The sequence below is a fragment of the Pararge aegeria genome, chromosome 23, assembly GCF_905163445.1.
Source record: "Pararge aegeria chromosome 23, ilParAegt1.1, whole genome shotgun sequence".
NCBI classification, from domain to species: Eukaryota; Metazoa; Arthropoda; class Insecta; order Lepidoptera; family Nymphalidae; genus Pararge; species Pararge aegeria.
Genome location: NC_053202.1, coordinates 7,719,758 through 7,742,588, shown reverse-complemented (window position 1 = coordinate 7,742,588; position 22,831 = coordinate 7,719,758). Strand labels below are relative to the sequence as shown.

The window sequence follows — 22,831 nt, the reverse complement described above, 5'->3', positions numbered from 1 at the left end:
GGCCTTTTTATCGTGGGAGGAGACTCTTGCCCCGTAGTGGGCCAGTAATGAGTTGATCTGATGAATGTATATAGTGTTCTCATTTTAAATGTACACATTAGATTTGCTTTTCTCTTCACTTGTATGTTATAATGATGGAATCTTTTTTCTTTATATATGTATATTGTGATAAATTGTAACTGCTCTAGTAAATAAATAAATCTCACATTGTCACTTACCCTTTCTAAAATACTTATTAAATTAACCATAGATCTACTGACCTGGTAAGTAAGAATCAAATAACAAGTACTTAAAACGAAAACTTAACATCTTTTCAATTGAAAAACGATACAAATTAAAGGACATAAGACCTAACATTTCTATATAACAATATATTCAAATAAACTTTTTACGTTGTGAATAGAGACTAAAAGTTTTAAGTTTCTGTTGTACCGGTTGTACTTCATCAAAAAAAAATTATAAAACATCTATGAAAGTAACTTGATTTCCTTTTGCAAGGAAGTAGAAAGACTAGTTGAGTTGCTATGATAAACTTTTAAAAATTCAAAAGTCAAAACAAAATAAAGCTCATAAAATCAGCTGTTAAACACAGACGATTAATATTAATGACATTTGACAACGATTAAAAAAGCTCGTATCGGTCTTGTTTCCAATGCGTTCAAGAATAATAAGCACAAATATCGCAAGAAATTAAAGTAAAACATATTATATACAATTAAGTTATTCATAGCTGTTCAGTTTGGGAATTAAAACATATGGACCTTATTAGACAAACGAAGAAAAAATTTGCAACAAATTCTTATTAATCAATAATATCCTGTAATAATATCGATTAGACATTAGTTAAAGTTAAGTACTCCGAAAAAAACTCATAATTCACTTACGGGAATTTTCAGTGAATAATGAATCGGTCCAGGCACTAAAAACCAATGTTTATAAGAATCTTGAAGATCATCTAAACATTTTCACTTTTATTTTTCACAACAAGAATCGCGTTTATCACGAATTAACACAGCGGCATCACTATAATCCTTAATTTAAATATTAATGAAAATATAGCCGATACCTATCCCGAGCGATTACAGAGTGAAGTTGATTTTGTAGCAATGCAGTGTTCTGCGCATGTTTTATGAATGAACCCCCTGCGCAGATCCGCAAGCAAGCTGGCCGAGCACATTTTAATATTGCTATTGACAATTTTCATCGAGTCAATGAACTCTAAAGGCAGTTTTGTTTCGATGTCCGAACTCGAGTTATTGCCTTCATATCACATTTGTTGCGTGGTCAATAGCCCTTAATTACATTTCTCGGTCACATTGGCTCAAATTGACTACATCGCAAACGACATCCTTTAATAAATTTACTGCCGCGTTCATTTTAAAGATTTATTCAGAAATTATGCTTTATGTTAAATATAAGATTGAGTAAAATAGAATTAGTTCCATTTATGTTTTGGCTTTTGAGTATTGATCATTATCTTAACAAGCGTAGTTTCATGTAAACTACATCAGCTCGGATGACAATGATTTTGCTACGCCTAGTAATCAAACGAACAATTTCGTGGGTACCGACGTGTCCAGAACATTGCCTTATGGAGTTTTTATTTATTAGGCTTTTTCATATCACCGTTAGATTTCGGCCGTATAATTTAGAAAATATAATAGGACATCTTAGGCACAGGTTGATTCTCACTCAATTTTTTTTGAATGATAGATCAATCTTATCCAACATTTTCGAATGCAGATTGAATTTAGTACCTACCTAGTGATATTCTTATTAACAGTGAAGCGATATGTGCGAAGGGATAAAGTACGAAGTAATAAGGATGAAAGGAAGGGGATAGCAATACTAATTTCAATCTGTGATGTGCCATTTGAAGATTTTGAATTGGACGTACTTATAAGTATGAAAGGATCCAACCCATATTGAGGTAGTTTTTTGACCCTGATGGGCTATGGCCTTATAAATGATCTGACGTAACGTCGCCATAGTTAAGCAGTGTTTTGTCACACTTCAACTGTATGTCAAATGGCAAAGCGTAAAAAATACTACATTTATAATACTACTACAACTATTCCGACCCAACGCCACATTTATTTGAAAATAGATATCTCACAACTATCTTAATGTCGGTTGAATTATATTTGATTGATTCGATTAGATACCTCCAAATAAGAAACTGTGATAGTATAATATGTTTCGAAATTCGGCTTAAGTATTGGGAGGGCGAGTTCGAAACTAGTACCACTAACTTTTCTTCTTCTACCACTAACTTATGTATGTGCGCTTTAAGCAATTAAATATTAAATATAATTTTCTTGAAGGCGTGTGGAGTCCACCAAACCGCACTAGGTCAGAGTGGTAAACTACAGCCGTGCCCCTGTATTGGGACGGTAATGGGTTTATGGTGATGATGATGATGATGATGATGATGATGATGATGATGATGATGATGATGATGATAGATAGATAGATGGATACATTTTACATATTTATAGGAAACAGTAAAAGAAACAAAATAAAAATGCGCAAAGGCAGATGATATGATGATTAAGGTCGACCTAGACCTTCTTTGGCACCTAGATTCCTAAAAAAAATAACAATTGTGAAGTGAAAGACTTCTGACACACCAAGTCAGAAAAAATATCATTACGTCGAAAAAATGCGATTATTATGGGAACAAATAGAAACACTCTTGGAAAATTGGTTAATTCATCAAATATTAACCAACTCAGAGAGCATTTTCTAGAGAGTAGTTAAAAAGTATCCTGAAAATAAATACGCATACATGGCCTATTTCACCTCCCTTTGGAAGGCGAGGATAATAGAAAAATGCAAAAGGGAATATGAAGACGAAAAAATTAATTCTATTCTTGCATCCAACACCAAAATTCCTCGGAAAACAACAAGTGTGATGCAAACATGGCGTATTTACAGGCGTGATACCAAAACTCGAATAACTGGGAAATTGAGAAAATTGTTCCCAGAGGGTTCATCTGTATCAAACTTTTATTATTACTTGCAAACTGACAAGGCGTTTCCTAATTTTGTTTTGAAGAGCGTCGGCGGGTTTCTCGGCGGTATTGTGCTCACGTATCTCTGCTTTATGTTCTTTGTGTTCCAATTGTCGATATCGCTGATCCACGCGACCATTATGAGTTCTGTTATAGGTGTTTTGCTCACTCTGGGTCTGGCCTTCAGTTATAGAATCAGGTAGGCATTTGTGCCAATCCTATTATTTATGTATGTATAAGTCATGTTAAAAAATAGTGTCATACTTTTCCATGACACACATTGTGAGAAGAACAGGAACTTGCGTTTCGACCAGTCAATTTAGTTAGATTTGTGTACAACAGAAGTCGTAGCTCACTTAGCGCGTAGCAACTGCCTAATTGTTGTTGAGGTTAGTATTTAACTACCGATCTTATTTCCGGATATAGACAAGACTTGGTATTGGGTTATTCTATAAAAAGCCTAAGTACCAGCTCGGAGTTGATTCACTACTTTGGCAGCTGTCAATTATATTAGTAATTCCACACAAAACAGACTTACAAATATTGCCATCCTTATTCCACTGCTCGCTGTTGTAAATGATTATTGTTCCAGCTGTCAGATTAGTTAAGCATTCGTCGACTTCTGAATAAGCAGCGATTGCAAAACTTGTTTTTAATGATCTGAGAAAGCTAAAAGTTTTTGTTTTCTGAATAGTAATTTTGAACTCAGGACATTCCCGCCTAGAGGTCGTATGGTTACTATATTAATAAAGCACATTTTCAAAACTAGATTCTCGCTTTTCAGATGTTTAGTATTCCTGCTCATTCCGCAATTATTCTCCCGCGTGGGACGGTATACGATCACTTGCTACGCCCTCGTCTTGATATTGACGGGACCCGCCACCAATACATTCAAGAATTTGGAAGTTTTATCGGAATCTATGGCCTGCAGTCAGGTGAGGTAATCTCTTAATCGAGGGTAGCGTGCATATTTACGGCTTGCGTGCGATCGATTGCAAGTCCATAGCTCAAAGTCAAAACCGCGTCACGTCTGGTATTTTCTCGTAAATTATAATATGTAGGTATTTTACGTTATATATCTGCCAACCGCGTTGAAATCAACTCAGTTGGAAACCTAGGTTTCCAACTGAAAATGCAAAATATGGATTTAACAGGTTAGGTTAGTGTACTTTCCATAGTGGCTAAGCTATATTTGATGTCAACTGAGATACAGAATCAGCCTGCACGTTATTCAGTCATTATTTAAATATATTAAAATGCGCTGTATCTATGCTTAAAGTTAATGGCGCGAGATTGAAAATAATAAAAAGTAACGTCTCTTCCAAACCATTAGTTTTAAGCATTTAATGTACTATGATGAAACAGTAAAGAGATTTTGTTAAATCAACGTCTTGTCACCTTTGACTTTTTATATTAATCATTGACACACTAAGCAGATAGCCTACCTGATGGTAAGTGGAAAATCGTCGCAAATAAACAGAGTAACACTTTATAGGGCATGCAAGGAACACGTCCCACAAAGTTACGATGCCTCCCTGCGTCCATCAACCGGAAGCGAAGGTTCCTCATTTTCCTGTAATTACTCCGGCATCCACGCACTTCAGAACGGCAGTAGTTTTTTGTAGGCTAAAGTGACGTTTGACAGCAAAGACGCGAGATTTACACCTGTCGCCAACGTGTTGCGAGATACGTTATCACCCTTCTCAATACAACAGCTCTATCACAAAAAGCCCTACTACTATTAGATCTAGCAGATGTAGAGCCAGTTTTTAAGTCGTTAAACACATTTCCATATCTGAGTAATTTTTAAGGGCTCGCATCTATTTGTCATATTCATTCCTCACAATAGAAGGCTGTATAACAATTGCCCAGTATGATTGAATGAATGGATACACTTTTATTGTACACCAAAGAAAAAAAGTAGTTACAGAGATATAAATACATAGCAAGAGAATACAATTTGGTGGCCTTATCGCTACATAGCGATTTCTTTCAGGCAACCAATGGCGTAAAAGGAAAAAACATAGAAAAGAGGTAGGTGGTGCAATAAATAAGATTTAAAATTATACAAATATATAAATAAAATATAAACATACATGAAATTACCCACAATTAATGTAAACTACTAACAATCATATACAACATATATAAATAGGTAAATAAATAATACTCCTTTTTAATTTTTCTTTTGTTTAAGACAGCGGTTTATTAAATAATATTGCAATCTCTGTAGCGCAATGTTAAGCGCTGTGGTCTTTTAACCGGGTTGGTCGCTGGGCACGGGCAATTTTTAATTTCCTAATTTTCATTGGTCTGGTCTTTTGGGTGGTTAGCAGCATGCTAACAAAGACGCCGCCCAGCGATTAAGCGTTATAAGTTTAATATAACTACCGTACCCCTAACCTCCACCATCTTATACTGCATCATCACTAAGTAAACACTTAAGCACTACGGTCACTGGCAGTGTAGGAATTACAACAAACTGTGGACCTAAATCAAATGAGCACAAAAATTTCAGGGTATAGATAAAATACAATTCTTGTAAATTAATCGTTTAGACAAATAAGCACTGTGTTGACGATTCACCACCAGTGAGATTGCAGAGAAAAAAAATATTACTTTTGGCTCCAGGAACAAATAAAAACGAACGTTAAACAAATAAACGAGTCAATGAAAAAACCTTTTGACGCGATGAAGGACAGTATAAAGCTAATGGTTGAGACAATCAACCGCCTCACCTCCACTGTAAACGAGATTATATTCAAGATAAGTGTATTGACCACTAGTATCTGTAAGTTAATCTGTTTTATAACCAACATTTACTCAGTATTCAAAGTATTTTATTTGTCACTAAGGGTTCAGAAAGCAAGAATGTAAAGCAAAAGTAAGTAATGATCAGCACTTTATGGCAAGCCAAGCTCAATGGACTGTTTAGTTGCCATGATTCTAGAGTCGCAGCCCCGCACCTGAAATAGTAGATTGTTTAACGGAATAAGTACACCCCAGTTTCACCCCAGATTTTAGTCGCACGAGCGTAGCAAGGATGCCCTTGCTGATGCTTGATGCCCGGATCTTTACCTGCCCTGAAGGGAGAACCAAAAACAACACAATCAGAGAATTGCGAAGTACCTACTTATGAGATGAAAGGCTGTTCCGACTTTCTTTTTCTTTATTACTTTACCAACCGCGGGGCGGTAATGAAGTGTTTTGCACCCGCAGTTTAGATAAAGGACGCCAATTATTCGAACATGGGATATTAAAACTGAAAATGTACTTGTTACATTAGTAGATTAACGACCAACTAGATCTTAACTAATAACGGTTTCTGAAGTTCGATCTAATATATAATTTGACTGATACTTGAAGACTTGTTCTCAGCTCGAGGTGGATTTATTACGATTATCGTTACGTTTTTACGAGTACAGAAATATAATATTCCCAAAGAAGGTTAACGTCAGATTCAGTTGGTCATAAAACTGTGATAAAACCAAATCAACAAATCTGTCTTCAAGTTTGAAGAAGAAATGCTGTTCTTACCCCAAATGGTAATACTTGGGATAAGGACAATTGCATTTAACTCGTTCAAGGTGAAAATATCGCTGTGTCCAAAGTATAGAAGTTGGATTTAAGTGGAACTAGTCACGCTGGATATGTCACCGAAAGCGGTCGTGATCGCAATCTGTACTGCTACGCGAACTAATCCAAAAATTGTACCATTACATCGTTTAAAATAGATGGCACTTGTTTCTTCAACTGTGGCGAATGCATCGTATCTAAAGATATTAGTAGACTCATATATTTGGTCATTTAAATTTCAGCGGACGTTATCCAATCATCCTTATCGTGGTTAAATTCCGTAGGCGATATTTGTAACCAAAAGTTTGGAACGCCTTATGATTATTGTATGAAAGCTGTTAACCGAGGAGTGATGAACTGTAGGAAGACATTCAGTGAAGATCTCTCGTGGCTCTGCACTGCTTCTTCTGCTTCTGCAAAGTCAGCTTGTTTGACTGTAAAACCGTATAACTCTATTTGCTTTATAGCAGATTATTCCACTACGTCATTTGCAGCAACCATGAAGCGAAGTAAGATTTTCTGTCATTTAATCTATAACTACTTCTCAACCTAAAACCTTCACAACCTTCTGTACCTATGTACCACCAATATTTCCGAAATTTTGCATATATTTATATGCAAAATTTCGAAATAGTATATTTTATATAGTTTACCATTTTCTATTATATCTGGTTTTCTATGCACATATTAGAAAAGTAGCTACATCAATATTGACGATCGTTTTTAATGCTTGTACAGTTTTATTGCTTTTTATTTATACAACAATCAATTATAATAAAAAAGTGGGCGAGTGTATCAGTTTTAACTTAAATTTTTATTTCAGAGCTAAAAGTATTTACCGACCGAATCAACAAAATGTTTTTCATTAAAGTGGAAATCCAGCATACTTATACCTTCACCAGCAACGTCAGTGACTCGGTTAGTCAAGTCGCTGCTGGCATTGTCACTGAGATAAGGAAAAGAGCTGACCCTCTCTTGACTTGGTTATCTTGGAGCTCCTGTGTCACAAGCTTGTTCCTATTGCTGATTATATTCAGGTAGCCAATAGCTCAGCATATATTTCAGTCTGTCACTTGGCAAATGGGCTGGTATCTTTGCTGAAATAAAGAACATAGCTGAGCCTTTTCTAACTTGGTATTCTTGCACCTCTGATTTTCACAATTCCTATATTTCTGTCCTATCTGACTTAGACTTTCTTTCCCTGATCAATAAAATTTTTGGGGCCTTTTTTATTTATTTGGGAATCTGATCTCCTATAAATGTTTAAGTTTGTGATGAAGTGGACGTACTTCAAATAGTTATTTCTGCAAGAAGAACTCTTTCGACGTAGATAATAAAGTTATTTCTGTTTTATTTTAAGAGCTAAATATTATCAGCATATGTTTGAAACAAGATCACGATTCGATAACCGCTACGTGACTCAAGAGCTGCGTGAATTAGATTTGAAGAGGTACCTCGAGGGTCGTGAGACCATACTGCCGCTGAATAGGAGGGAACAAGCCAAATATATAAATGTAAGTTCATCAATGGTCTTGAACCATTTCTTCTCTGTGAGAAGGCAGTGGCACATTTTAAAAAACAGAATCATTATGCAACGTTGATTTAAGTCAGGTAACCGATGAATGTAAAGCTATGGCGGTTCAAACTTGCCCTTTTACTTTTCTCTATTGCTCGAAGAACCATCAGCCGCCCGATTCACTAACTTTGCCAAAAGTTTATATGCCGTTGCAACTTGTATCGTATATAAGCCATGCTATTATCACTTATTACACCGGGCAATAACAGATAAGGTGTCAGAGTACATACGTCTGGTCTTAGGTAGTTATATTCCAAGGTTTCGGGCCACATGGGTCAGGGAGCCCCTGCGACTCGTTTTATCTCACCTGTCCACGTTAATGAGGGTATTAACAATTCCGATCTAGCACTGTAAATATATATAGCTATAGGCTATAGCTTGAGATGATAATCAAAATGAATTTTTAGGTAACATCGTTCCGCTTGGTAACAACCGAGAAGCTTTACCTCACACGTTCCATGATTTTCATGACGATAACGACTTTCAAGCTTTTAGTACACATTGTCGCCGACTACAGTTTGTACTGGGTTCTTATGACAATACGCCGCAATGGACGATCCCAAACAATATTGCCACGTTAGTAGTATAATGTTTTTTTTAGTGGTAAACTCTGGCATGTGCCGCGTGATGACGGCAGAATAATACAGTTCCCGCCAAACCTCCTCTTTCCGCGGGTGTGGAACGAGGAGAATAAGGGAATATAACGAAAAACAGGCAGCAGCGTCCTCTGGGCTACTGCTATCATCTATTGCGATCACAAACTCGTCTGCCCAAGAGTGGACTACAATTCATCATTATAATCATTTCAACCAATTGACGTCCACTGCTAGACATAGGTCAATTGTAGGGAGTTCCACAATACACGGTCCTGGGCCGCTTGCCTCCAGCAGCTCCCATCGACTCGCCTGATGTCATCTGTCCACCTCGTCGGGGGCCGACCTACGCTGCGTTTACCGGTGCGGGGTCGCCATTCCTGCACCTTAAGACCACAACGTCCATCGGTTCTCCGAGCTATGTTCCCTGTCCATTGTCACTTCAGCTTCGCGACTCGCTTGAGCTATGTCGGTAACTCTAGTTCTTGTCTAAGTTTTACCATCAGCACACAAGAACATACTTGAAATGCTGGCGTTAAAATGCGTCCCACTTGCAACCAATCACAAGACTGCTGCTAATCAGTCAGGGTACTGACATGGCTGATAGAGCCATGTCAGTAGCGTGGTAACATACACAGCCAAAACCTCCCACCTCTACCACTAAACCAAGCTGGAGCCAATTGATTAATATAATAAATAAACTTCATTGCCCTCACCGGAGCTCTAAAAGAGCTACCCGCGTCCTTGAGATTTACAAATTATTCTATACCAGAAAAACACATAAACACGCCTAAGATAAATAGTTATTAATATTCAGTTTGAAAGCAGAGGTCGAGTCGCGGCATGCACTGTTGAAACATTTCATATTACTGACTATAACCTAAACTTAAGCCTGCATGCCTGAGATTTCTTCATAAAGTTCTCAATGCATGCAAAGTCTGATAATCCGCACTTGGCCAGCGTGGTGGACTACGGCCTGCACAATTCGAATTCTAAGAGGAGACCCCTGTCTGATGGTGTGCCGATAATGGCGACTATTTGCATACCCACTGAATTCATAATCAATCACCTTGTTTGCTAGCTGGACCATCCGATGCTGGTGTTCATATATCGGGACATGGGATAGTAGCCGATTTTATCCGGTACATATTTAATTCTCTTACTATTCCGCTGGTGCCGAAAATGCCATCGCCTGTGACCTGTCTTCCCAATCCGTATACACCCGATTTGCAGCGGTATTCTCAAATTGGTAATCAATTCTAATTAATAAACAACGTAATTTTTGCAAAATGCATATCAAAATTTCCAAACCGGAATGGTTCGTCCCTCTGGCTTTCGCAGTCTAAGTGTTTTACCAACTTTTATGTAATATATACCTTTTTATAAGCCCTATAGCGACTGTAGCGTTCATATTTAGTAGGAACCATTGCGTTTATTTGAGAATATATGAAATTCATAAATTTAAAACGAATAAAAGAGTGTTTTTGGAACAAAAAGAAATATGCTATCGTAAGATGTCGAAAATATACTATCCGAAAATATTAATGAATATTTCTCTTTTGAAGAAAAGTTACGGAGTAGGAACTAGGAAAAGGTAAAATAAAAAATGCCAAAGAGCTCTCGGCTTAGTTGCTTACTTTAAATCTATTTATTAATTTTTGGAATGAAATACATTACTGCTGAAGTTATATCAAATATTTCTTTATTCAAATAGGCACATAGATGGCACTTTTGATGAGTTACATTACATGTAAAATATGACATAAAAGTGAGAGTGTTGGCGATAACTAAATTCGTCAACTTAAAATTAAAGTTCCGAACGCGCCCTGGTCTAAGTAGACCACAACAAATTTAGGTGTTTTTTTTTTTGTTATCACCTTCTCATTGTCACTTAAAACTATTTAAGAATCAACCAGGTAGTGCAACAATAACTAATAAATAATTCGTAGGAAGTTCAACGCATGCCTTCATGATGAATGCCTGCCTTCATGCGTGAATAGATCCAGGAAAGCTTCTTAAACTGTTATAGCGGAAGGAAAAATCATCAATAATAAAATTTTAGATGCTACATCGCTGTATAACATACATGTTTCTAAAGAACCTATTTATTCTTTTTTTTTTTACTTATCTATCGAAGCTTGATTTACCGGGGTTTGATACTTTGGCAAACACAAGAAGGTTGTAGTTGATTATTTAAAATTTTATGTTCTAGCTGTATTAATTATGCTCCTATGGTTCTTTTCATTATTTGAACCATACGGTCTTCGACTGCGTCACGTTATAATGGGGCATTATAGACCGGAGCGTGCGAAAACACGTGCTGTATGGCTTTACAATCACATTTTGAGAACCAGAGGTGCGTATTAAATTTTTAATGTAAACAAATGTCCACAGTATAACCATATTTCTGTTATGCAAATCTCAATATCTGTTTCTCTAAAATGAACTAAAATAGTGCCAATTTTGTTGGACAAAAATCTCTAAACTTAACTATAATAACAAATCTAAAAACAGTAACTTACAATTGTCGTTATTTGTTATTGGCGGGAAATATCTGTGTGTAGAATTGCCAATTTTGTTAAGTTAGAAGATTTGCGTGTGAAAGAATAATTTTGACTTTCGAAATTAATTATAAAAAAAATAATATATATTAATTAATTATAAAAAAATAATATCTTGCTATACTTGAATAATTGGTTCTCATTTAAGCATTTTAATATTAAGCTTTTATATGATGATAGGCAGTTTTATGAAATTGGCTCGAAGAAAACTCCATCGTGAATACAAATATGCGGACCAAGGAAGTCTCACATTTCAGCACTGGATAAATTCAGTTTTACCGTAAGTAAAGTTTTGTACCATAGCAAACAATAACTATAATTTTAAAATAAATTGATAGTTAAGGCTTTTAGTTTAATTTATTCATTAATGTACGATCTTTATATCCTTTTGTTCTTTAGTTGCAAATAATAATCTTTTTTAGTTGTTGGTTCCTTCGATATTATATGTTATGCATGGGCAAAGTGCCCAAAGAACCCAATTGTTTACTATGTAACACTTCAGATGATGGAAATGATACAGATACAAAACTTATAAGGTAACAGTTTTGCCCTATTGATAGTGGCGTACACTTCATATATGCACAAAAGCACTGCCTACTCTAGAATTTTTCTAAACCTCAGAACGGGAAGGATTTTTCATTTTCTGCCAATTTCCTCCTTTATGCATACTCTGGTCAAAAACCCTGTGCACGACAAAGCATGATAATAATTAATTTTATTTGTATGGTATTTTTGTAATGTCATTGCATATTTAAAATTTCTTGTAAGTATTTTAATAACAGATAAATCTATCATGTTATGTACAACATAGGTAATTAGTGCTCGCATTAGCTTATACATAACTAAATGTTAAGGTTAGCTACAACAAAAAATACACGTAATAGGTACTTATTATAGTACTTATAAGTACTTATAAGTACTTATAAGTACTTATAAGTACTTATAAGTACTTATAAGCCGAAAGTTCCTGGTAGATTTATTATGAGACACAGATATCTAGTTAGGAGACAAATATTCACCCAAACATTATTAATTATTATTTTATTTATTATTTTCTTGAAAATAACTCTCTAGGAATCAAACCAATATAATGTTTATAAATATACCATTAGTATCTATTTGAGTACTTTCTCTGTCGTCAAAACACTTCCTATAAGGGCTGTAATAGTCAAACCCTGTGCAATAATTCGTATCTTCATCATGTGCTGCGAAAGTCTACTTTGGCCTTTTCGAAAGTTCCAAAGTCCGATTGCCAGTGCACTTATAGTTGTAAAACAACCTAAAGGGACAAAAAGTTTGTCTTTGAAATAGAGCGTATTCTGAATAGGTCTCCGATTTTTCACCGCTTCGCTGCTCAATTTAATCGAATCTTCATTATTAGAGGGCTGAATAGTTGCCATTATCGTTTTTATAAAACACTAAGAAATAGCATGGAATTTGATTTAATTATTTTATTTGAAAGGTTAGGTATATTTTTTTCATAGATTGTACGTTTTTACATATGGCCCATTATTCTTATTCAGTAAAAATTTTACGTGTACCTATATAAATTAATTTGTATAACCTTGGCTGTAAGTGGGTTAAATGTATAACTGATGTATATGTACTTACAATAAATAAATAAATACCTAATAATTGTTTTAGTCACATGCAATCCGGAATAAACTGGTTTGGAAGTTATGTTTCTGTATGAGTGGAATATTATCATATAATAAACATATCATATAATCATATAAGAAACATATGTTTTACCAGATGGATGTTAATTGTTCTATGTGTGTTTAGTTGTAAAGCTACAAAATGTCCCGGAGTATACTGCACTAGATGCTACTGCGATATTGGCCATTTGTGTACCATTTGTTTGTCACCCGAGGATTATGGCGATATGAGTGATATCAGCCTAGAAACGTGAGTTAATATATTGACTTTTCAGCATCTTTAATAATATCAAGAAAAGTATTCTATTATATTTTTTAGTAAAATAGTTAAGTATAAATTATTCTTGAAAATTACCTGGTTTCTAAAAAAAAAATTCATACTTATCTGCTATTTTCTATCTACTTAGAGGTTCATCTGATGATAGCAGTGATCAAGAAGCTGAAAACGATACAAGTCGCGAAAACAATAATACAGTAAGAATGAACAATAAGACGAGTTAATTATAATAGTATATAGATAGTTATAATGAGAGAGATAAATATTATGAAACTAGCTGTTGCCCGCGACTTCGTCTGCGTTTGATTTTGTTTTTTTGATGTGATATTCAATTTAGTTGTAGTTCTAAAAAATTTAAAGTATTCAGTATCGCTAAGCCTTAAATGAGGGGTTTGCTGCTGTCCGCTGAGGTGTTCTGTCCTCTATCTCCAACCACATTCAGATCTACACATAGTTTGGGCAAAATTAAACACATATCTCTATATACCTCTTTAGTACAAAAATAATTATTTAAATCGGTTATAATTTGATTTTTTAATTCAAACACTTTCATCCCCTCTCCCAAAGGAACCGAGCTTAATGTCAGGATAAAAAGTATACTATATCACTTCTAACACTTCCAAGAATATGTGTACAAAGTTTCATGAGGATCGGTTAAGTAGTTTTTGCGTGAAAGCGTAACAAAGAAACTTACATTGACATTTGTGATATTATCAGGGATATTTAAATATTTTTTGCAGGTTAATATAACTAAAGGTAACGACGATGAAAGAAAAAGACTTTTAAAGAATCCTGATACATGTAATAAAAGAAAATCGAGAACAGCTCATAAAGGAGGCAACAAACAAGCTCAGGATGAACTGTTATTACCTTATGACGAAACAGATGATAAGTCTGATATGAGTAATAGTAAAAAATATCAAGACACTTCCAAAACGAAGACGCTTTTATACTTTATTCTTGGAATAAGAAATAAATCAAATCCTTTTTTTAAAGAACTAACTGATTTTAATAAAAGTCAAGATTCCATAGTTCATAATCATATAGATTGTAGACCAATTTTAATTTTATTAATTTTCAATATTTTTCATCAACTTTTTGATTTGTTTAAATTACGCCGTAGAAAAAGAAGAAGAAGAAATAAAGGATGTTATCCATTTGATAGACTATTGAAAAAAACATCCGTTGGTTCATGCCTTAAGACCTTCCCATATTCAAAAATTTTATTAAATTTTTTGTATAGTATGAATGTCTATAATATTGAATTAAGAAAAAAATTTGTTCATGTATCAAAAATAAAAGTACATTTAATGCATTTTAATACACGTAATCACAGACAATATAGTTCTTACAAGCTTAGAAACAAAAGGAAAGGAAAATCTTCGAAACAAGTTTCAAATATCAAAGCAATATCTTTAGCTGGAAGCAAATTTAAATCATGCATCAATAAAGATAAAAAAATTAAAAATCAACAAAAGAGTATTGAGATGAACACACCGTCAAGAAATAATAAAAAATCTAATAAACAATTAAGAAATCATAATAATGACAACAGGGAGAAAGGTTTTGCTGATGAAAATGTATCAAAAGAAGATTTCAGAAATACAAAGCAATCCAATAAAATCACTAAAGGTAAACAAATCTCTAAAGGAGTCCAAAAACTTTGTAGTCTCTGCTGGTCTTGTCTGACGACTAGCACAGTTAAAAAAGGTATTCTGAAAGAATACTGGTGTTGTTGTTTAAGTGATAAATCCAACTATAAACGTAGAAAAAAAATATCCATTAAAAGCAGAACTAAAAAATGTTACAAAAATTGTTTGCCTAAAGAGGAAGACGTGAATACAAGAAATTACAGATTATCTTCATATCTATCTGATCAAAGCTGGATACCGCAAAAGAGCTGTAAAGATCCCGATAAAGATAATGCTAAGATCAAAAGAGCCATTATTCCACGCCGTATAGAAAATGATGCAGTTAAAAAAACCTATTCACTAAACGTAAGAAGTTGAAACATTAAATAACTTAATAGCACCAATTAAACTTCGTTTATTTTAACAATCTAGCGTGAGTAGAAAGTTATAGACACAAGATCTGGTAGATCAAGGATACAAAATTAGCTCAAAAACTACATGAAACTAAATTGAACACTCATTAGTCATTATCAAATGTGAACATTGTCAATGAATAGCAGTAATTGTAAGGCTTTACATTTTTGTATGATAGCATAAGTAAAAAGATTAGTGATGTTAAGTTGACTCGAAGTACCCATAAAGAACCATATAATGTATAATCTGAATGAGTTTCAGATTTTTAAAAATGATATGAAGAACAAAATAAAGAAATACTGCTGTCCGTCTGATGTGTACAATACCGAACAAATTCCGAAAGAAAATAATAAGCCGAACCGTAAGTTGAAATATTGCTATTGCATGATGAATAAAAACAATTTTAGTAGGGATTAGTTCTTAGTGCCCGTTAAACAAACAATATTAACGGAACTTAATAATATATTAATAAAAAGGAACGTTATTTTACACCGGTTTTGGTTAATTAAGCAATCGTCTAACACAAAACAAAAAGTATCCACAGGAGAACACATTAGTCTCTAAGCTAGAAATTACCGTATATTATAGGCGCAGTTAAGCGTAGCGAACCGCTTAAAGCAAAGTTTCGTGCAACTGTGATTAGACTTTAAACTATGACAAATAAACCTTTTCAGTATTGTGATCCAGAAATAGGAAGAGGTTCTCAATTCTGATGTTCTTTTTCTGTTTGCTGCCTCAGAACTTTTTTAAAGTAAAGTAAAGAACATACTTTTAGATTTCTTTTTCTTCGAATTCGGTCTTTTCACTCATCATTATTAATTTAACTTATACGTTTACCTCAGTTTCATATTTCACTTTCCACAGAATCACTAGAAGCAAGAAGGCTTAACTTTTATGCTCGCTCAGGAAATCAAGATTTTGGGACAATTCCTGGTATGTGAGTATTAAGATCTTATCAGTAAATAGACTTGCATATTCTGGAGTTGAAATATTATAGAGGAACAATTAATAGCACGTGCCTTTCTACACGGTATAATTATTATAAATTATAATTAGTGGTCGTTTTTTCAGTCCCGAAGCAGTTTTTTCCTGTTCGGCAGAGAAAAATAAAAATGATGTATGTACCGAATTGGTAAGGGTTCCAATTACATTTCCATATAAAAGTAAAATACAATATTTAATATAAGATAAACAATGCTCTTAAAAATTCTAACGTCACTAACTGAAGGGGTCGGAATAAAAAGGTTTTATGTGACGATATTACCCAAAATAAGTTATGGGTATCTCTGAAATCGGCGTCGAATTCTCTATGGCATTATTAAAATGCATACTAATCTTATAAATCCCAAGCTTTTCAGTGTAGTAAGGGCTTAAGTGACCTAAGGCAGCCGTTGGCACTAACTCCAAAAAAGTGAATATTATTTTGTAGTATTTCTGAGAGAAATTAATTGTACCATTAATTCACAGACAGATGTCTCCAACTTCGTCAGCTCTTCTAAGACCAAAACAAGTACAAATGCAAATTCTTGGAGTTTTGACAAAGAATGGATGACCAAAACTTTAAAATCGATGAATTTCAAAGATATTAAAATGTATGTACAATTTTTTCCATACTGCAAACATAATTCAATCTCAGATTTGCAGTCTTAACCTACAGAATAAAGAACATACAGAAACCGTGTAGACAAACGTAGACTAATACATAATATTGAAGCATGAAAACAACTCCACATTTGTAGTGTTTCTCGAAAAGGCGGTTAGTCACCTCATTTTATTTAGCAGCTGACAGTAATTATTCTACTTCTGATTATCTAAACTAAATATAAAAATAGGAAAAGTTTGTTAGCTAGCAACATTCCGCGTGTATGAAGTGTGACGTGCGCGGGATGTTTTCACCGGTTTTGGACACAATGCACTGCATGCAATAATGGCTGAATGAGGGTTCTATATGTTCTTAATTCTAATTCACATGAATTAATCATTTTAAAGTTCGAATTCTATACTAGTGCTAATTCTGTTCAGCATTATATAAGATTTTGGATTATTAATTTCGAGCGTAAATCAACGAAATGTTTGCTTGCAATCTCGCGCCAGCAAATTATCTTGCCTTTACGAGAACATTTTTTACTCCCGTAATATTCTAACAATGACGCTTATAATAAAAAGAATAGCTACTAAAAATCTGTATGATACACTTCGCTTTTTCAGAGCTATATCAGAACGGTTTCTACATCTAAGGTGAGTTTTATAGCTTAACAATTATCATTGAATTATAATTCTTTATTATCAAATTATCATACATTTAGTTAAACAATTTTCATTCCAATATTAAAGGTTCACAATTTTTTTTTTTTCCTTAATTCTTGGCATTTAATATCATGCAAGTAGACTTCGACTTTCGACCCCTTGCAAAAATCAGCATTCGTGGAGATCTCAACCCCCTTATCTAATTAAAATCACGGTGATAATTCGATAGTCGACCTTTAAACAAAATTGAAGGATCTGAAACTAGTGCCATCTTTGCCTTACTTTGACTAATGCTTCTGCAGGCTAAATTGGCAGGTTTAAAAAGTAGTGTCGCTTTTTTAAACTTAGTATTTCTTCTTATGTTGAAACATATTATCTATCTCAAATTTAAACCTGTCAATTTAGTCTAATATTTTTGTAGTAGTAGTTGAAAAAGTATGGCACTAGTTTTCTGTCAAATTGTCTGCACCGACAGCTAAACTTATTTCCCGAATTAGCGTCAAATATATATCAAGGCGTTTCAAAATTTATGCAGAATGAAAAATCCACTACCGATGATGCGGGAACTGTATTCCACGTTGCTAGAAGCTTCGTCTAAAGTGATGAAAGGGAAACAAGAAAATACACGCAAGGAAACAGGTGTGTTGTCATTTGTATTTAATTAATATATACTCACTAGGTACGTATCATCAAAGACTATTTGAAGCATACAATTATTTTTTTCCGAGGTGGACAGACGACATGAAACGAATCGCTGGGAGCCGCTGGAAGCAAACGGCCCAGGACCGTGGATTTTGGAACTCCCTACAAAAGGTTGATGTCCAGCAGTGGACTTCAATAGGTTGAAGTGATGATGTTGATAATGACGGATTGACAAGAAAAACCGATAGATATTCTTTGTTATATATTATTTTTCATTGTTTTTACAGATGCTGAAGTGGAAGTTCTTACACAAACTTGTACATGTGCTACACAATATATACAGATTAGTGACAAGACATGCAGTTGTATGAAAGTAGACAAAAACCTGATAAAAGGTATTTAATTGTGTTAACACTCAACATTCTTGTCCCACTTGTGTATAGCAGCTCTGTGCGTCTATTTTGATGTCGGCTTTCTACTTAATTAGAGGCTACAGATGTTACCAGTTTCAAATAAGAAAAATGTTACTACTAGAATATAAGATAAGACATAGGCTAAATCAGTTAGATCTAACTTCTATAAAATATGGCCATTTACGGTCTATCATTTATTACTATTCAAAAAATCGAACAGTCCCTTGATTCCCCGTGCAAGTTTAAATAACAACGAATTCTTTTTTCAAAATTATTCATAGGCACGTCTATTTCATTTGAAACCTATTATGTATTATTGCTCTAGAATTTGGTGATACAGCAAATATAGAAGAGTACTCCACAGACATAACCGAATCCAGTGTAACGTTGAGCACAATTTCCCTTACTGATGAAACAAAAACAGATACAACAGAATGCAACAGGGTGGCAATAGACTTCGAAGTTTCACCACGGCGTGGGAAGCCAAAGAGGAATGTTAGAAAGATCAAAGTAGAGTTTATAACTAAAGCTAATCAAGGAACAGCTACTGATAAAGCTAAGTTATGTGATGTTAGCACAATCACAAGTGATTGGTGGAGTCCTTTGGTTGATAGAAAACATGGCAAGGTTCACTTGAGCAGTGGAGAAATGTACAAAAGCATAGAACACAGTGGACTTTACAGTGATAGATCGGTGTCTGCTGATGGAAAGATTGTCACTTTTAAGAGTCGAGCTCAAATGATTCCTCCTGGTAAGGGAATTATTTGGTTACCTGTATATAACAGTTAAAGAGGTTTTCGAATCGAATCGAATAGCTGAATTTGTGTAATAGTGCGATTGTTCAAATTAGGTTAAATTGGAACGTCTTACACATTCTTCTTAGTTATGGATAAGTAGACTAAGGAATGAATCGTATTTCTTGTGAACTAAAGATTTTACTGTGGTTAACTTGTCGGTGTTTACACGTAAACTCAATATAGGTACGTAAGATTAAGTAAGGTTATCGATATAAAAACAGAAGTCGTTATATACCAAACGAATACAATTACTCTTCTCGATTTTATTGAAAATGATTTTGATGTGGTTGCTTGTCTCGTCAACGCAGATTCTTAGAGGATAGATACACTTTACGGTGATAGGGTAGACGTATACTTATTATTATATTATCTAGTTATTCCATTTTTAATCATGAATAATCGCTTACAGATAAAGGCGATATATTATCACCATCGCGTTATTTATTAGAGGTAAATACTCATAAAAAATATAAAAGTTAACTAAAGTAAACATTTGAATATTCGTAAGCTGTGGTTTGATTTCAGATTCCATTGGAAATAGAAAAGGGGCAAATTTTGTTGTAAATAAATCTCTAGGGATACACTGAAATGAGAGGACTACTTTTAGAAATGTCAATTAAGTTTAGTTTAGAGATTTGCAAACAGCAACTAAGATTCTTTATGTGTTTTCTGGGAAAAAGTATGGAACAATGTTAAGAGCTGTCGCTTAAGTGTAGTTTATTCTTCATCATCATCATATACACCCTTTTCCGCCCCACTACAGTGCATGGCCCATGGGAATTATTTATTAATAGTTGCAGTTTTTAGGTTAAGAATCATGTTGTCGTCACCACCGTCGTAATGTTTCAGCAATTTAATTAATGAATTAATGAATACACTTTTATTGTACAGCACATAAAAATACAGGAAAAATTATAAAAACTAGTTTACACGATGTATACAATAAGTCGGCGTGAATGATATAATCAATTTAAATTTAATTTTTAATTTATTTTGACATAACTATTCCACATGACGATAATCTGGTGAAAGCTGAAAAGGAATAAGTATCTAAATACTTGGACCTTGCTCACGAGATTACCGCCATGTGGAGTGTTGAGTCGACCGTTGTTGTTCCGATCGTCGTTTCATTCAATGGTCTTCTCGCGAAAAGCTTCGACCAACATTTCAAGAAGCTTTCGCTTGGTTGTTGGATCAAGGGTCGGATACAGCAGGCAGTAGTCCTTGAAACGGCGCGTATTGTGAGGAGGTTTCTCACTCTGGAGCCCTGACCACCGGTTGCTTGGGCATTCAAAAGCCCCGCAAGCGGAGGGTGGAAGTTTTTTTTTTTTTTTTATATCAATTTTTAATAGTGTTTTTTAATTTATTCTTAAGCATTGTTAATAATTAAAAAAAAAAAAAAAGAAAAATATTAAATGATAGAAATTATAATGTTCATGTATTAACTTTCGTCAATTTCAGTCACAGAAGTACTACAACGAATTATTTTCTCCGAATTCTAACATTCGTTCATATCCGATGACTGGAAAGGTTTGTCAGATTCCCTACCTACTGACACTACTACATTAAGTTACCACACTACATTTAGTAAAAAGCTGTTATTATGACATTATAAACAGACACTTTCATTTTATTTCGTGGTATTCTTTAATTAGCACACTCTTAAAAGAAGTTATGTATAGTCGGTACCTAGTCTTCGATAGTCGTATAACGTATGGTTGTAAAATACACCTACCCAATTTGTTTTTGTATGAAACTTTTCTTTATTTATAGGACTCGAAAAACTTAGATAAACATTGGTCTTCGAAGGACTTTAAAACTAGAAAAGGTAAAAATAGCAAATATCTCAACTTTTAAACCAAATGTACATAATAGCGTAGCGTGCTCTGTTAATTTGAGTAAAAGAGTTTTTTTTATGTAACTTTTTATATATGTTAAACGGGTTTAGGCCATTTCTGACGTAAGTACCAACCTAGGTATGGAGGGTAGCTACCCTCCATAAACCTAGGTACATAAATTGACTGTTCTAAAAATAGTGCTAACATTTTACACTTGCGAAAATGTCAACACTGACTTTAGACCAGTCAGTTTAGAGATAAATTTTTGTGTGCGACAGAGTTGGTAGTTGGAATCATTTAAGCTGATTATGTTGCAAAAACAGATTGAACTAGGTAAACTAAATTAAGACAAATAAAAGTAACGGCATCGATTACACAGTACACTGGTATTAACCTACTTAAAAAAAACTGATTTTGGAATACTGTCGATTTATTTACTTTTTTTATATTTATGTACGAAACAGTTGGTACTACTATCCACTTCAATCTTGCGACGAAGGGGTTTTTATACTTTTCATTCAGTTTCATTGACTCTTGCATCCTGATCAGTGTCAAATCTTTTATATTTTACTTTATTTCTAGGAAAAACAAGGCCAACTAAAAGGTTAAATAAAAATCTTCCTCACGTTTGAAGGAAAACTTTTATTTGGATTACTAACCTATTAGATTAAATCTAGACCTACCAGTCTATTAATGTGGAACATATACTAGGTACAGGCAGTGCTGACAGTGGCCGTACAAATTGGTTGAGATTTCCCTTCACAAATTTTAAACTTAACGTTAATATTTATTTTAAATTAAAAAATTTCAGTTTTGTCAAAAACACCAAAATAATGTTTTTTTACAGTTCGATTAATGATAGCTTCTAAAAGTAGCAAACCTCATATTAAAATAATATAGTAACATCATACTTATTTGTTTTTGTTTTCAGATAACCAAATCAAATATTGACAAAATACGATCGGAAGAAAGTTCTGGCCATAACTTGAAATGCGGCCTCTAGGCATAATTGGAAACGTACCTACGAGATTGAGATTAATACGGAACTTTTATTAAAATTTTACCGTTGAATTATTTTGTATTTCAATAAAATTTACTTTCAAATATGCTGTTTCTATAATTAAATAAAGTAGTAATCTAACAAGTATGTACTACCGATTTAGTATCAGTAGTGCTAACACTGCTAACTCGATTATGAAAAGTCTTACACTAAATTGACAGTTCGAAAAGTAGCGCCGTTGCCACAGAGATGGTACCACTTCTAAACTTGTGAACACACGGGTTTATCATAATAGCATAATATTCATTGTTACCAAAAATTGGCATTTGGCATTTCCATTTCCATCAACCTCATTTTTAAACGGTTTTATTTAGCTCACCCCGTTTGTTTTATTTATTATTCTTGGGTCAAATTTAGTAATTCAAATTTCACCCTCTTCCTGTCAACCGATTAATCTGAAATTTTGTATACACTGGATTTTGGTGACAATACAATTATTTTAATCAATAAATGATCCGAACTTACAGGGAAAAGTTAGGTATGTATGAAGAAGATTTTAACAGTCCATAAAACGATCACCCCAAGAAAATCTGC

General features: G+C 34.0%; 3 protein-coding genes across 4 annotated transcripts in view; 2 read left to right on the top strand and 1 right to left on the bottom strand.

The window, feature by feature from the left end:
• Positions 1-1,095, bottom strand: part of LOC120634200 (rho-related BTB domain-containing protein 1) — a 29,578-nt gene extending 28,483 nt beyond the window's left edge. The window contains exons 1-2 of one of the 2 annotated variants that reach the window (XM_039904662.1): positions 1,067-1,095; positions 885-919 (exon numbers count right to left, since the gene is read on the bottom strand). The gene's annotated coding sequence lies outside the window, so the exon portion shown is untranslated. Of the gene's footprint in view, positions 1-884 lie in introns of both variants that reach the window. The other variant, XM_039904663.1, reaches the window with a different exon arrangement.
• Positions 1,096-2,788: 1,693 nt separating this feature from the next.
• On the top strand, positions 2,789-13,232 carry LOC120634086 (DC-STAMP domain-containing protein 2-like). Its single transcript, XM_039904479.1, is given in 11 exon segments — positions 2,789-3,213; positions 3,799-3,949; positions 5,646-5,805; positions 7,414-7,627; positions 7,951-8,104; positions 8,574-8,742; positions 9,841-10,008; positions 10,972-11,115; positions 11,501-11,600; positions 11,743-11,856; positions 13,106-13,232. Coding segments are annotated over 11 exon segments (1,926 nt in total).
• A 2,014-nt stretch (positions 13,233-15,246) lies between these two features.
• Positions 15,247-21,871, top strand: LOC120634385. The gene is made up of 12 exons (XM_039904908.1): positions 15,247-15,252; positions 15,562-15,661; positions 16,165-16,237; positions 16,372-16,432; positions 16,768-16,892; positions 17,509-17,538; positions 18,083-18,186; positions 18,477-18,584; positions 18,928-19,353; positions 19,809-19,849; positions 20,861-20,929; positions 21,820-21,871. The coding sequence occupies exons 2-12, from the start codon at positions 15,577-15,579 to the stop codon at positions 21,844-21,846; spliced, it is 1,149 nt and encodes a 382-aa protein (XP_039760842.1). The 5' UTR covers positions 15,247-15,252; positions 15,562-15,576; the 3' UTR covers positions 21,847-21,871.
• The last annotated feature ends 960 nt before the right edge of the window (positions 21,872-22,831 follow it).